General features: G+C 45.9%; 1 protein-coding gene across 1 annotated transcript; it reads right to left on the bottom strand.

The window, feature by feature from the left end:
- Window positions 1–2949: 2949 nt before the first annotated feature.
- Window positions 2950–15606, bottom strand: LOC143104286 (EF-hand and coiled-coil domain-containing protein 1). Its single transcript, XM_076268281.1, has 8 exons — window positions 14768–15606; window positions 12937–13492; window positions 10893–11023; window positions 9637–9781; window positions 8498–8636; window positions 6103–6240; window positions 5438–5507; window positions 2950–4811 (listed from the first exon to the last, which is right to left on the bottom strand). Exons 1-8 carry the CDS (start codon window positions 15339–15341, stop codon window positions 4639–4641), a joined length of 1926 nt encoding a protein of 641 aa, XP_076124396.1. The 5' UTR covers window positions 15342–15606; the 3' UTR covers window positions 2950–4638.
- Between the last annotated feature and the right edge of the window lie 554 nt (window positions 15607–16160).

Raw genomic sequence — 16160 nt, 5'->3', positions numbered from 1 at the left:
CCATGTCAAAAGGCCCATTCCATAACCATTCATTTCATGTACAGTATAGCGCCACCTAGTTAAACACAAAAAAGTAAAAATGAGGTGTTGTAATCGCAGGTATCTGTGACCTAACATAGTCAAAACTGCACGAAATTGGAAGTGTAGAATCATTATGACACCCTCTGAATGCACGCCAAGTTTTGTGGAATTCCGTTAATGGGGGGCCACACAATAAATTAATTTATGTTACTATACACCAACTGGCCTGTAGGTGGCCGGAGACAGTTTTCTGTGAATATCTCGAGAACCGTAGGGCCTAGGAGGTCCACCTTTTTTTTGTATGTTGGTCTTAAGGGGGCATTTCAACCTATCCCATTACCACTTATTTCATGTATAGCGCCACCTAGTTAAAAATTAAAAAGCAAAACATTAGGTGTTTTCATCACAATATCTCTGGCTGACATGGTCAAAACTGCACGAAATTGAAAGTGTAGGATCATTATGACACCCTCCGAATGCATGCCAAGTTTCGTGGACTTTTGTTCATGGGGGGCCTTACAATAAAATAATTTATGTGTACATTTAGTGACCGTACACCAACAAGGATTCCCGGGACACTGAAAGACCGGGGTACACGAAACTTGGTGGGCATGTAACCCCACATGGATAGCATGAAACCTCCTTTTTTCATTTTGATCTGTAGCCCCCCCGCTGGACTGGACCCCCCGAAAGGAGGGTAGGGCAGACACAGTTTTCTGTGAATATCTTGAGAACCGTTGGGCCTAGGATGACAAATTTTTTGCATATGTTTGCCTCCAGGGGTCATGTAAACCCATTCCATATGCACACATGTGCATAAACAGATACACACGCACACACATACATTCACAGTAATCCTACGTATGACACATACTCACACAGTAGACATATATACGCATGCATGCACATGCACACACACAGGCACATAAACAGGCAAACACACAAGCACATGCACATGCACGTACACACACCCACCCACACACCCACACACACATAAACATAAACATGTACATGCACACATGCACACAATTCAAGAATTTCTCAGAATTATGAACAGGCAAGATGGGGGTGGGTTGTATAAAATGTGTATTACATGTGAAATCTATGAACTAATCATGTTTTGGTACTTGTTGTCTAGCAGATACCAGTGAGAATTGAGTGTGCATAATGCAATTCAGTGAGACAGTTAGAATCATATATGCCTTTCAGCGTGACTTATTTTTGTGGAAAACATGTGCTGGACTGGGCGGCGGTCATATTTTGTACCGCTCTGCGGTACATCTAGTTAAGTGTCATTCGGTCAGAAGTTAGGATTAGGGTTAGAGGTTAGGATTAGGGTTGTGGTTCATGTGTTCATGACAGTGTCATGTCACTCTGAGAGAAAGTGGAATAGAACATTATGTCCAATATTCCAATATATGGTTTAATGTATATAAGTATATATACTTTTTTTATATAAGTATATATACTTTTTTTAATGTTCTGCATTATGACCAATATTCCAATATGTGGTTTAATGTTCTGCATTTTTCCTTAGTAGGTCACTTTGATACTAAAAGTATGATTCTATGTAATCATATTCTATGTATGATATCTGTACTGTCCCTGTGTATATCTGTGTGTGACTGTATTTAAAGATTGCGGGAATATTATGACTTTGCAGTGTTTCACTGTTCTGCATGGCTGCGTCAGTAGCTATCTGCTCCGGATTGCCAGGTTGCCACTAATCAGTGTAGTCCACGTGAGATGGGATGACCAACGCCATCTCCCGTCAGCCTGGAAGGATACTTAAACCCTAACTATTTCCTTGTCTAGTTAGAGCAGCTGATGGATCTTTAGGTGAAGTCATGCTGTCTTTCCCTTGATGCGCATCATTGTAAATAAACTCTGTTTCGGATTTTTCATACTATTGGTCTGACTCGGTCTCTATTAAATCTATGGTATCAAAATTACCATCAACTCTTATGTCGATACTGTCAAGTAAAGTGTTACTTCCATTGTGGTTCCATTAACGGAGTAACCTTTGGTACCTGGGGGAGGGGGAGTGAGACAACGTAGTAGGAAGGAAGGAACCTTTGAGGTCATCACCAGTGAAAGAGAAGAGAGAAATGAAGAGAAGGAGGAAAAGCATGAAGGGGACCCGGTCGCCCAGAGGTGACGTCCTGGTTGGCATGGCGAGTCCAAGCGGAGAACAGAGATTGTGTTATGCGTGGGGGGCGTAGTGCCGACAGGGCAGCTATTGTGTGCAGCCAGATGTGTGTACCGTGCCCTGGCCCAGCTGACAGATAACAAAAGGCTGATGTCACTTTGGTGGATACAGCAGAGAGAGCTCCATCGCACATTGCCAGTATCACATGCAGTATCATTCCTCTATTTGTCCGTTTTCTCCAGCAAAGAGCGTTGATGAGATCCCACAGCCTGGCCAGTGGCTGTGTGTGTAGACATGAAGTCAGAGCATGTTGGCCTTGGCCCACACCGTCCACAGTCACAGGAAATCTCTTGGCCTTGCTGACGAGAGCTGGACAGCGATTGGGGGGGAAAATAAGTCAAATGTATCTGCTGCAATGGTTGTGCTTCAAGGACATGAGCCTGATGTGCATCTGACCATGAGACCATTAGCACACATGACCCAACTGATGAGGCTCACAAGGCTGCACTCAGCTTTGGCAGGTCTCAGTTGAACGTCTATTAACCTTAATGGGCTCCAACTACAGGTCCACCTGACTTGAGTAACTGGAAGTCAGAGATAGATCCATTCATCCATGAACCACACAAAGCAGATTGCTTACAAGACTCGGTTGCACTCTTTTACAACACATATAATAGAAAATGTTTGTGAGGGACAGTTGACAAAGTGCAAGGTATTTATTCACCACTGAAAGATATCATAGAAATTAGTACCTTATGATTTGTACAGTACACAATAAATTAAATATGCAATATTTTATTCATGATAATTAACATAGATTTGACAGCATTGCAAAATTACAGTCGGTCACACAAAAGATCATGACAATTGTGTCTTCTGAACACAATAAAGTTTAGTGCTTTTAGAGATTTGAAAGATTCAATGTCCCCACACTCCTGTAAGTGCCTTCTAACCAATGCTCTAGGAAAAACTCAGGCACATGAAGTTTTATGCTATCAAATAGCATACAGCATGGCACACATAGTTCAGGGATGCAAACAGGTAAGATGATAAAAAAGGTGAAAATGGGGGATCCTGTGTCTCTACCACAAACAACAGTTCAAGTCTGGTCTAAGGTCATTTCCTGGCTCCAACCCCCCCTTCCGTCGTCTCTTCACTATCCTGTCAAGTAAAGCCTGGAAATGGCGCAGGCTGTAAACAATGACAGACAGAGGAGGATTATATATATTCTTTGCCATTAAGTACACAACTGCATCCATCCTACTCCAAAACAATCTCCTCAGATATGTATAAATCTCATATCAAAAAGATGAGTCTAAACCAGAGACTTTCTAATGAGGAAACACAGCACTCAAAAAATCCTCCATAGAAATGCATGGGGTTAGTTTGTAATGCCAATATGGCCATTGTCAACACATATCCCACCCCTTCCTCGACAAAACGTTGACATGTAAATACATTGAGCCAATCATGTGGTGTGATGTGAATACATTGAGCCAATCATATGGTGTGTTGTGAAGACATCTTGCCAATCATGTGTTGTGAACTCGCCGCTGGAGCAAGATTGGTGTCGTGAAGCCTTGCGCACACGTATTTCTGCTGAAAAGGATGCCCGATGAGTGCCCAAAAAGCATTGCTATATGGCCGCCGAGTGGAGGGACTTGCCTAAAAGGACTTTCTCTAAACTTAATGGTGTGGACGTGGCATTTGATTGTTAGTTACAATCAAATTCCACCAACCACAATTTGTTTACATATTTGAGGAAGTGTTATTAATATTAGAGTTAAAATATTATCTGAACCACTCCCTGATATCGGTGTTGAATTTGAGTAAGAGTAACACCCTTTGGTATTCTGGAAAAAAGAATGAGTTTGTCCTGATTAGGGTTTAGGGATTAGCTTTCGATAATTCTTTCCTCCCTTCTCATTCTGTCTGCAATTTAGTTAAACTGCCAAAACTTTTGTGAGATCCATTGTCACATGTATCTGGAATGACTATCATGAGAAGATAAGCTCATATTTAATCACATATTTTAATCAAGTTTTACACAAAGCTGTACTGGAAACCCAGCTAGTTTTTGAGATCAGTCTCAATTGCTTTGTGTTATGCCACCAGTTTAGAAAGGAGGTAAACTAGTGGTAAAGTTAAGAAAATGCTAGCTTATATTGATGATATGTTCATGAATAGTTTGTGTCTGAGCCAGTCATTCAGATTATCCCAACATTATGTGAAGCTATATCCAAAACTCTTCAAAAGTCTGTGCCAGCGTATTTTGTGAAAGCAGGCACTGTACATCATAGGGGTGTAAAGGCACACGTATTCATACCGAACCGTTTAGGTACAGGATGTTCGCCCCAACTGGTGATTTCACAAACTGAACCGGCACAGAAAAAGTCTCCCAAATGTCAGTCTGATGAAAGGCCTATCATCCCAAGTGGGTTAGAGGAAGCTGTAGGACGGCCTGCCCCTCAGCAGGAGATGAGCAGGGGGTTGGTGGCACTCTGGCTGGAGGATGTGACTTTGGGCCAGGATGCTGGTGCCCCACTCCCCCCCCCTCCTCCATCCGCCCCTGTGATCAGGAGGTCACTGGATAGGAGTTGCTGGCAGAGGGTGTCCACCACCTGCAGGACGGCTGAGGGACCTAAGGACAGCAAGCAAAGGGAGGTGGAGACATGATGATCTGGGTGAACCACATCCCCGTTCGTGGAATGGCCTACCAATTGTTATCAGAGCAGGGGCATCCCTCTCTATATTCAAGAAGCTCTTGAAGACCCAACTCTTCCAAGAGTACCTCCTCTCCTACCACATCTAACAACCCAACACACCTAACATGTACCTACCATGCACTTCTTTTTCTTCCCTCCTTCTACTTCCTTCCACCTCCCTCTTCTACCATGATCTCCTTCAACCACACTTACTAGCACTTAAGCATCTGCACTCTCATCCTCTGGTAGTAGTCATTATTGTAGTAGTATTTACTGTTACCTAAGGTCTCCTTTGCAATGTAACTTAAATATTATTCCTCATTTTATAAGTCACTTTGGATAAAAAAACGTCTGCTAAATGAATAAATGCAAATGTAAACATACCAATTATGTGTGCAAGCATCTGAGACCCTTATTCACCCGACGGCCATTGTAAGCCAGAACAAGGCTACTGGGTACAGTTGCCATCACTTACAATGGCCACCAGATGAATAAGGCGAATAGAACACCTTCTGCATGGTGAGGAAATGTGTGAGGGGTGGTAAATGCTTGGCTTGCTCACCTTGATCTTTTTGGCTGAAGACATCCAAAGAGCTCATCAGGATCTTACCCAGCATCCTTCGGGACACTCTCTAGTGAAATGAGAGACAGAGCAAGAACTTGACCTCACTTTATTGTGTCCAACACCAACTGTGATGTTTTCACCACTAGGTGGCAGCCTAAGTTTGAACATATTCTCTCAGTTGTGGCACAGCCATTGCTTCCCTTTGCTTGCCTCTGTTTCAGTAAGGGATTATATTAAATCTCTACTGTCAAGGCCCTTTTCTGAAATGTTTTCATAATGGAAACATTGGAATGCCACCATATGAGTACATTTGTTACACTATACTAATCCAATGCATGAGTCATCCTCAAGTAAGTACAGAAGTTACGGATGTTCTGTTCAGTATGCGTGCTTTTTATGTACTGATAAGTAGGTGGTGTCCAGAGCTTTGTGTGCTAGATAATACTCCTACATGAAGGAGGAAGGCAATGAAACAAAAAAACCTGGGGCGGCGGAAGGGACAATTTGAGAGACAAATATTCTTAAGTCAAAACAAGAACATAGACACAGTGCTCTGTAGATGAATATCTGATCACACAAACATTTTTGAAAACAGGTGGGTAAGCACATTTGCTGTGTGTGTGTGTGTGTATGTGTGTGTGTGTGTGTGTGTCTGCACACACCTTTGAGCGCAGATGCAGCAGCAGCTCAAGGGCGTCGGTGAGACGCTCTTCCAGCACTGAGAGACGCACGCGCTCCGTCTCCACCTGCTGCACCTCCCCCTGCAGCACCAACACCTCCTCCTGACACCGCTCTAACTCCTAGGAGGGACGGAGAAAGGGGGAAAGAGGGGAAGAGAGAGAGATAAAGAGAGAGAGTAGGAGGGATAAGCAAAGAGAGACCAAGGGTCAGAGAGAAAAAAAGAAAAAGGGAGAGAAAGATATTTAGAATCCGAGCCAAGAAAAGACCATAAGACCATATGTGCACTGCCATACACTCGGAAAATTGACCGGCAAGTTGCTGTCACTTTCATAGACTCTATATATAGAACAGTCTATGGTCACTTTCAATGTTCCTTAGATTCCTAGATTAGGTTTCTATATTCCATAGATCCAACAGGAAGTAGTGTGAAGGAGCTTTTGTCAAATCGGTGACTGTGCTAGACTCAGCAAAGGCCTCCCCTCATTGCTCCTCTCTCCCCTGATTGCTCCTCTCTCCCCTCACTGCTCCTCTCTCCCCTCACCTGGGATACTGCTCCTCTCTCCCCTCACTGCTCCTCTCTCCCCTCACTGCTCCTCTCTCCCCTGATTGCTCCTCTCTCCCCTCATTGCACCTCTCTCCCCTGATTGCTCCTCTCTCCCCTCACTGCTCCTCTCTCCCCTCATTGCTCCTCTCTCCCCTGATTGCTCCTCTCTCCCCTCACTGCTCCTCTCTCCCCTCATTGCACCTCTCTCCCCTGATTGCTCCTCTCTCCCCTCACTGCTCCTCTCTCCCCTCATTGCTCCTCTCTCCCCTGATTGCTCCTCTCTCCCCTCACTGCTCCTCTCTCCCCTCACTGCTCCTCTCTCCCCTCACTTGGGACACTGCTCCTCTCTCCCCTCACTGCTCCTCTCTCCCCTCACTTGGGATACTGCTCCTCTCTCCCCTCACTGCTCCTCTCTCCCCTCACTTGGGACACTGCTCCTCTCTCCCCTCACTGCTCCTCTCTCCCCTCACTTGGGATACTGCTCCTCTCTCCCCTCACTGCTCCTCTCTCCCCTTACTTGGGACACTGCTCCTCTCTCCCCTTATTTCTCCTCTCTCCCCTCACTTAGGACACTGCTCCTCTCTTCCCTCACTTGGGACACTGCTCCTCTCTCCCCTCACTGCTCCTCTCTCCCCTCACTGCTCCTCTCTCCCCTCACCTGGGGCATTGCTTCTCTCTCCCCTCATTTCTCCTCTCTCCCCTCACTGCTCCTCTCTCCCCTTACTTGGGACACTGCTCCTCTCTCCCCTCACTTGGGACACTGCTCCTCTCTCCCCTCACTGCTCCTCTCTCCCCTCACTTGGGACACTGCTCCTCTCTCCCCTCATTGCTCCTCTCTCCCCTCACTGCTCCTCTCTCCCCTCACTTGGGACACTGCTCCTCTCTCCCCTCATTGCTCCTCTCTCCCCTCACTGCTCCTCTCTCCCCTCACTTGGGACACTGCTCCTCTCTCCCCTCACTGCTCCTCTCTCCCCTCACTGCTCCTCTCTCCCCTCACCTGGAATACTGCTCCTCTCCCCTCACTGCTCCTCTCTCCCCTTATTTCTCCTCTCTCCCCTCACTGCTCCTCTCTCCCCTCATTGCTCCTCTCTCCCCTCATTGCTCCTCTCTCCCCTCATTTCTCCTCTCTCCCCTCACTGCTCCTCTCTCCCCTTACTTGGGACACTGCTCCTCTCTCCCCTCACTTGGGACACTGCTCCTCTCTCCCCTCACTGCTCCTCTCTCCCCTCATTGCTCCTCTCTCCCCTCATTTCTCCTCTCTCCCCTCACTGCTCCTCTCTCCCCTTACTTGGGACACTGCTCCTCTCTCCCCTCACTTGGGACACTGCTCCTCTCTCCCCTCACTTGGGACACTGCTCCTCTCTCCCCTCATTGCTCCTCTCTCCCCTCACTGCTCCTCTCTCCCCTCACTGCTCCTCTCTCCCCTCACTTGGGACACTGCTCCTCTCTCCCCTCACTGCTCCTCTCTCCCCTCACCTGGAATACTGCTCCTCTCCCCTCACTGCTCCTCTCTCCCCTTATTTCTCCTCTCTCCCCTCACTGCTCCTCTCCCCTCACTGCTCCTCTCTCCCCTTATTTCTCCTCTCTCCTCTCACTGCTCCTCTCTCCCCTCACTGCTCCTCTCTCCCCTCACTTGGGACACTGCTCCTCTCTCCCCTCACTGCTCCTCTCTCCCCTCATTGCTCCTCTCTCCCCTCACTGCTCCTCTCTCCCCTCATTGCTCCTCTCTCCCCTCACTGCTCCTTTCTCCCCTCATTGCTCCTCTCTCCCCTCATTGCTCCTCTCTCCCCTCACTGCTCCTCTGTCCCCTCATTGCTCCTCTTTCCTCTTACCTTCTCCAGCTCTCGTGATCTCTTCCACTCGTGGCTCTGAAGCGTGCCGCCCCATCCCTTCGCTGCACTTCCACACTCCCCATCACCGTGGTGAAGATTGTGCAACAAGAAAATCTGGCGCACGGCAGCGTTCTGGCACCTAGGAAAGAGCAGACAAGATGGCAGCTCTGTTAGCACAGGCTCCGGTGGGAGAGTCCCTGCCCGGGGATAATTATTAAGAGAGGAATCATTTAAAAAGCAACACATGAGTGAAGATTAGTGGAATCAAAAACACAGCCCACTTTCCTGACACTTTCAAAGTAATTAACAAAGTAATTAACTAGAATCAAAAGCTTTCTTGTCAATTTACCATGACAACATTTTCTTTCCATCAGTCTCATGAATTGCAACATTTTAACTGGGTTTACATTTTACCTCACAGCAACATTGAAACAACCTGGCAACTGGCTATAATTACAGAGCGTGGAATCCACCCAAATAGCTTTCATCACTCTGATAAGTGGGTGTCACACTTTTAAGTCATTAGATGTAAACTGATGCGAAGAACATCATTAATTCTGATATTGCTTAATAAGGTTTTGTAATTTTGTATGACTTTGCATGGCAGCACTTCTCTGACTGCAATGTAATGAAAAAGCTACCAAAAATTCTCTGAGTAGATCAGTCACTGGTTTCTAAATACTAAACATTTGTGGTAATGGAGAAACCTGATATGGATAGGTAAAGGTGTTCTGCGAGTGAGATTATTGTTCTTCAGGTGCTGCTGTTTACTTACGCTTCTGATGCTTTTTACTTATTTTACTGATGTTTTTATCCCAAATGGAAAAGAAAGAATGTCAGTGAAATGTGTATGTGCCAGTGTGTGTGTGTGTGTGTGTGTGTGTGTGTGTGTGTGTGTGTGTGTGGTGTGTGTGTATGGTGTGTGTGGTGTGTGTGGTGTGTGTGTGTATGTGTGTTTGTGGTGTGTGTGTGTGTGTGTGTGTGCGTGTGTGTGGTGTGTGTGTGTGTGTGTGTGTGGTGTGTGTGTGTGTGTGTGGTGTGTGTGTGTGTGGTGTGTGTGTGTGTGGTGTGTGTGTATGTGTGTGTGTGTGTGTGTGTGTGTGTGTGTGTGTGGTGTGTGTGAGAGAGTGTGTACGAACCCTTTTGTGCAGTGCTGCAGACGCTGAATAAGCCTCTTTGACTCCAGAAGGCAACACTGGCTTTCATCCTCCCCCCTCTCCTCCTCCTCTGCCTCCTCGTCCGAGGCCGCCCGGCCCTCCACAGCCCTCTGTAGACACTCTTCTCCTGGAGGAGGGAGTGACAGGAAGTCAAGAAGTCAGGGGGTCCAAAGGTCACATGTCAAAGCAGAGTACTACCCCAACCAATTCACCTATTTTGCAGTCATAAATGAAAGACACCGTTGAGATGTCATGACACAGTTACTGTACTACTTCTAATGCACGTCACTGCTTTATTCAGCATATGCCGATTAACATGTAAACTGGAATATTATGTTTCTGCTACACATGGACACATCTTATTCTGAATATTGCAATAAACAGAATATCCTTAATCAGAATATAGTGTGCATGGAAACATAGTCAGTGATTCAAACACATCTAGTAGTGGCACTAGAGCTCTTAACATCCCTGAACAGTCTCCTTGAAGTTGACATTTATCTGTGAGAGAAAGAGACTTTTATGTTGCAGATGGGCGCCTAAATGACACAGAATGATAGGGGGGGGGGGGTTGTGAATGCACTAAATTCAGCCCTCAGGCTGCTCTCAGGCAGTAAATCTGTTAAGATGTTTCCTAATGCTCTCCAAGAGATGGAGCTAGAACAGACAGACATGCTCTGTGTGCAGTGTTCTTCTGTATTGTGTATACTGCAGTTGCAGTGCAAGTCTGACAGATTGAAGGGACTTAACCAACATTTTGAATGTTTACAACTCTCATGGCCCTCCCCCACTACCACCGAGCACCCTCTCATCAAGTTTGTGCTCGTTTGCCAGACTGCACCAGACTGTGATTGACAGTCAGATCTCACACAGCCCTGCTCTGATTGGACCAGAAGAACCGGGAGCTGTGGATTTTTGCAAAACAAATAACAGGCTCTAGGTGGAGGTAGAAGTGTGTTGTTTTTCCTAAAACCTGCTGATTTATGTTGTTCGGTTGGAGCATAGTGTCAGTTTCAATGAATATGATCAAAAAAATCTTGCCAACTGCAGCTTTAATGTGCATGTAAAAACTGGATCTGAAGAAGTCTGGAGTCAGAGTGTGCAACATTCTCTTCTTAACTTTAAGTTCATCACCAGAGGTCAGCACCTCGTTAATAGTGTTTTGGTGTGCGTTTGTCTTTGTTTATACATGTGTATACATTTATGTCATGGATAAATCAAGCGGGGCATTTCCTAACCTCCTTGGATGCTGCTGTCCTCACTCCCAGGATGGACATGTGGAGTGGACTGGCCAGAGATTAGCGCAGCTGGACTCTCACCCTTAGAGTCCACTCCTGCTTCATTTGCAGCTTTGCAGGAACAAATGTACCTAGAGGAAACAGACCGTCTGTACTGACAATGGAATACTTTATGTAGTCATATTCTCTGATAGGACTTTAGGCACGGAAAATATTTACAGTTGACAAAATAGACAAAGGATCTGGGATTGAGCCCAAGTGCAGGATTTAGATTTTAGGGCCCTCAGGTGATTCAGAATGAAAAATGTGGCACATTCCTTTGCTATACCACACAGAGAGTTAGATTGAACAGATTACACCACACACCTCAAATAGGTTGCCGAAAAGAACAGGGTTTATGTGAGTGCAGTCTGCCATTTTCACAAAACATAAACAAATAAAAAGAATTGCTTGATTCTGCAGTTGCATTTTAACATTCGGAACAGATCTGAAGGTGTTTGTGTGATTTCCCAGGAAATTATCCCTGGATACAAAATCATTATACTTAGTCATCATGCTTAGTCATTAAACAGACATTACCGCCTGTTACTCTGGAAAAATAAGATAATTTCCAATGACTACTGCCAAAGCAGAAACAAGGACTGTCCTCAATCCCAGTCTCTTTGCACTCCTTCAGACAGACTGCAGGTCCAGGCTAGTCCAGCCTGCTTTGCATGGAATGCTCCTCCGTACCAACCAATCTGTCCTAAGTGGTAATACTATAAGACAGTCAAGCTATCGCATTTCAACGTTCAGTGTCATTCACGGACATGTTGTCTTTGTGTGTCACCCTCTGATGTTTGCATGCAGTCCTGATGAAGCCCACCATGATCACAGCACCATTCTCTGCTTTCATCCGGATAAGTATGGCTTGTCAAAGTGAGTGGATGCAAATGCAGTGGTTCAGCAGGGCAGGAGTCTAATCTTTCTTTTGTCGTCAAAAATGTTGTTTAGGTGAGATGAGTCAGAGTTGAATATTAAAGCCACCTTTAGGTCACCGCGCAAAAGGGGACAGAGGTGCAATTGCATGCTGGCAAATTGTTGTAGTGGTGTAAGGTTTGGCCCACTGTTTTGTCCATGACAATGTCAGAATTCCTACTAGAATTGTAATGGGAATTCAGGGGGATTGTGAAAAGGGAGAAAGAGAGAAGCAAGACCCCCCCACCCCACCCCACCACCACCACCACCTCCACCACCACCACAAACAAACACACCCAGGAAACTTGATTGTGCAAGTTCTGGTCTGTCTTAGAGAAAAATTCCCCTCCATTTTCACCAGTTCTGTGTGTTGGCCTGAAGGGACTGGAAACGAACCATAAAGCTCTACGCAGACAGAATCACTCCGCTGGCTTTCAATTACAGCAGCACTGACTGATCCCACCCAAATACAAACAACACTCGGGCCACTTTCTGTTGCTTTCCCTCAAGTCCTCTCTGTCACTAAGTCCCTAAGGTCCTGGACCTGGACCTGGCCTGTGCCCACCCTACCTACATCGGAGTAGTGATTCAGGAGCAATGTGGGGGCAGGTAAGGAGTTCAGGTGTATCCAATTTTCCAGAGTTGAGCGGAGCAGTCCTGAGGGCATGCTAGAGTGCTCGTTGGTTTATTCATCATATTCACTCATGGGTGTGTGTTCATGCTTCACTCCCATTATCTGCACAACTTGCATGAGCCCCTAAATACGGTAATGATGCGGTTACTAATGGTTCCTGAAAATGGGAAGTAATTCCCGTAAACGTATTACATGCTTTAGAATATAAGATAATAAGTTGGGCTTTTGAAAAACGCAATTTTAAGTATGTTTTGGAGTGATGTAAGTAGTTGAGAAGGCAATTAGGCTTGAATCTGGTGAATGAGAATACACCTCTACCACCAAATCACATCAACACATTCACTTCACACTCACAGCATACACACACATGCATGCACACACACACACACAACACACAAATAGATACACACATGCACACACACACACACACACACACATAACACACACACACACCTGAAGTGGTTCAGCTCTGTCTGAAGCTGCTGGACGCGGTCCTGCAGTGGCGCTACCTGGCTGGCCTGCCCCTGCAGCTCCTCCACCCTCTTCAGGCCAGAGGCCAGTGCCGCCCGCGCCTCCTCCATCCTGCTCCTCATCTGAGCGCGCTCCTTCCTCAGCCGGCCTGCTGCCTCCTCCAGCAACTCCGCCTGTCGGTGGGCCGTGCTCAGCTCCGCCTCCAGCTGCTGGCTGTAGCGCATGGCTTCTTGCAGCTGTCCATCTCGCGACGAGCGAATCAGATCCAGCTCCCGCTGCAGGTCCACGCGATTCCGCTGACCCCAGCGACGGCCGCCACCGCTCCGGCTGCTGTTCTGGGATATGGCTTTGGCTTTGGCTGCGGCAGTCTCAAATCTGTCCTCCCCCTCGGAGGCCCGGCGCAGTGCCACCTCCAGCGCGATGCAGCGGGCATCGCTGGCCTGCAGGGCAGAGCGGAGGTCCTCCACCAGCTCCCTCAGGCTGGCGTTCTCCATGGTGAGCTGCTCTTGCAGGACCCTCTGCGGACTAGAAGCGCTCACTGTGTAGTAGTGAAGGACCAACCAATCAGAATTAATGTCTTGAGATTCATTAATATCTATATGTAGTTTATATATTCTGTGTATGTGTGCACATGACATACACATGCACATAGCCTACACAAGGACACAGTCCCACACAAAACCCCATAACCTCCCTCAGGCATCAGTTTAAGTTTATCTATCTTTCAGCATTACAGGTTCATAAAGACAACTGTCATTACAAACACTGAATTATTGTTGCTATTACAATGAAACATCATTACTGAATAATCTTGGAAAATAAAATATTAGAACTGTCTCGGCTAAAGTCTAATGTCTCATCTGGAATCTATGAGTCGTCAGGGCTGGTGGGTGTTTCACATTTGTACAACTTTGGACTGAGCTACATTTTATGTCTCTCAACCCAGGCATCAAGACCATTTAGCATCTGTTGGAGAGTGCAGGGTAGTTGGAGTGTCTGGGCCAGGGTCATGTCATTCACATATTTTCAATGCCTTAAGTCCAGGAGGGCACTGTATATGAGTTCTAGGAAGACAATGGACCCCAGTACACAGGGCTTGAAGCAGGTACAATTTATGTGCCTGAAGTTATTAGAAATGTACAATATCATTATGTGTAATTATCTAAGGCTCACACACATTGCAGAGAACACTGTGCCCTGAGTTCAGTTCTTATTTCCCTGGGCAACTCAGCATGAGGGGTATTCCCAGGCAGAGAAATGTCCTATTATATTATGATATGATATTGTTCTGGACCTGACAGAGGCATCAAGGTAGATGACTTTGGGGTGATTGATGTCTCCAAGAATTACCAGTCTGATGTCTTAGTACTTTGTAAGTCATGTGAGGTTATGAGGTGTTCAATAAGATCATGGAGATATGGTGACCAGATAAGGACACCAGGACAAAATATTTTCTTTGACAGATTCTTATTTAATTTTAACCAGAAAATATCAGATAAATGGCTGCTGACAATATATGTCAAATATATGACACATCATTCAGTCATAGGCATAAAACATGCACCTGCAAAAAAAGCACATCGCCCCCTATATACACAGACATGTGACAGTTCATAAGCTACTAGCCTACTACTGTACCAGGGATGTGTAGGCAGTGAATCTGAAATCATATTTAGGCCTACAAAATAGTTTCATCCAGTTTTAACGACTGATTTTACATTTAGGTGACTGCTTTGAACATCAACCACAATTAATACGAAAAGCAGCTGTCATACTGATAAACATAAATGTCGTGGCACTTGGAGAAGCCTACCTGTCTCACTGCTCCAGTCAGCAGAAGTTCTGTTTTCCGCCGAAGACGAGTGCTCTTGCTTTCTTTTCACTGTATCTCTTTGTTCTCTAGACAGGTCAAAACTCACACATTTCCGTCTGCGAACTCGTGGCCATCGAACACGGATCTCACGTTCTATGTGCTCGGTTTCTTCAGTGACTGGGAGACGCATAGCAGACTTCCCGCCTTTGGTATTTAAGGAAAAATGACCGCACAGGCGAGCGTGAAATTCTCTAAAGTTTAGCTCGCAAGGTAGGTCTGCCAAAAGATCTCTTCCCTCCTCACCTTCTTTTTTGTCCTGGTGACTATTTCCTTTTGGAATTCCCAATATCATGCAAAGCATACTGAAGTCCTCTTTGGAGATAACGTCTTCGGAGTTGTGGAACACTAGATGATGGAAGATCTCCTGCAAGTACTGGTCGATGCCAGTAGACAGGACCAGGATCTCGTTCTTTACGCAAGGGTCTGGGCTGTAGTGGTGGCACAGTGCGCTGCGCAACCACTGGCCCTTGCGCTCAGTGTAAAATGCCATAGACGTACATGTAGTGTCCAGCATTGTTGATCTTCGAAACTCCTGCTTTTCCTCAACAAGTTTTTGTGTAGCCCAAGTCTCTCGGAAAAAGTCTAGATTTGAGTTTTCACAGCGTTGTTAGAACACCATGCATGCTTAAACCAATGAATCACAGTCCTTATGCGAGTAGGCTGCGCAAAATGCATGTTAATCGCTGTGATGGGCAGCAGTACGGCCCCCTCCGTAGACTCAAGTCCCACTGCCAGGGAAGGATACTGGAAGCTTTTTCATCAACTCCGAAGGTGTCATTTCGGTTCCACCCGCCCTACAGAGTTGGTGGAAGGCGTGTGTGAGAGTGAACGCCCACTGCTGTGTATGCAACCCAGAGCAATCTAATCACGCCTTGGCTTTACATGAGCATTTAGTATAGTTTAGTTATTGGTCGACATTCATCTCATCTTATGTATGGTTGACTGTTTGTGTGCTGTCCATTGAGCACATAGGCTACTGTAGCTAAGATGGCATAATGTATAGGCAAGATGGTAATAATGAATTACGCAATAATATCTGGCTTAGGCTAATTTACTTATCTGTAGCCTGCTGCTATTAATTTGCATGAGGTCAACATAATTAATAAATGGCAGTAGTCATTTTGTACTTAGTCTGGCGGTCATTATACAGCAGACCAGCCATCCACCTGCTGATCCAAGTCCAGCTGCAGCCCCCAGGCTAACAATGCCCTTTGACCTCAGCTGAGAGCCCTCCATTTTCTTTACAATGGTTAAGGTTAGGGTGATTTACATGTAGCCTATGTAATAACTGTGTTTGAGATGACAAATGGTCCTTATGTGAAATCTGATCTGA

This window comes from Alosa pseudoharengus, unplaced genomic scaffold (assembly GCF_046254945.1).
Source record: "Alosa pseudoharengus isolate Yale_2024_CS ecotype anadromous, Long Island Sound unplaced genomic scaffold, YU_APseudo_1.1 YU_APseudo_1.1_scf_5, whole genome shotgun sequence".
NCBI classification, from domain to species: Eukaryota; Metazoa; Chordata; class Actinopteri; order Clupeiformes; family Clupeidae; genus Alosa; species Alosa pseudoharengus.
Note: the sequence above shows the minus strand (reverse complement) of the source record. Positions and strands in the feature narration are given on the sequence as shown.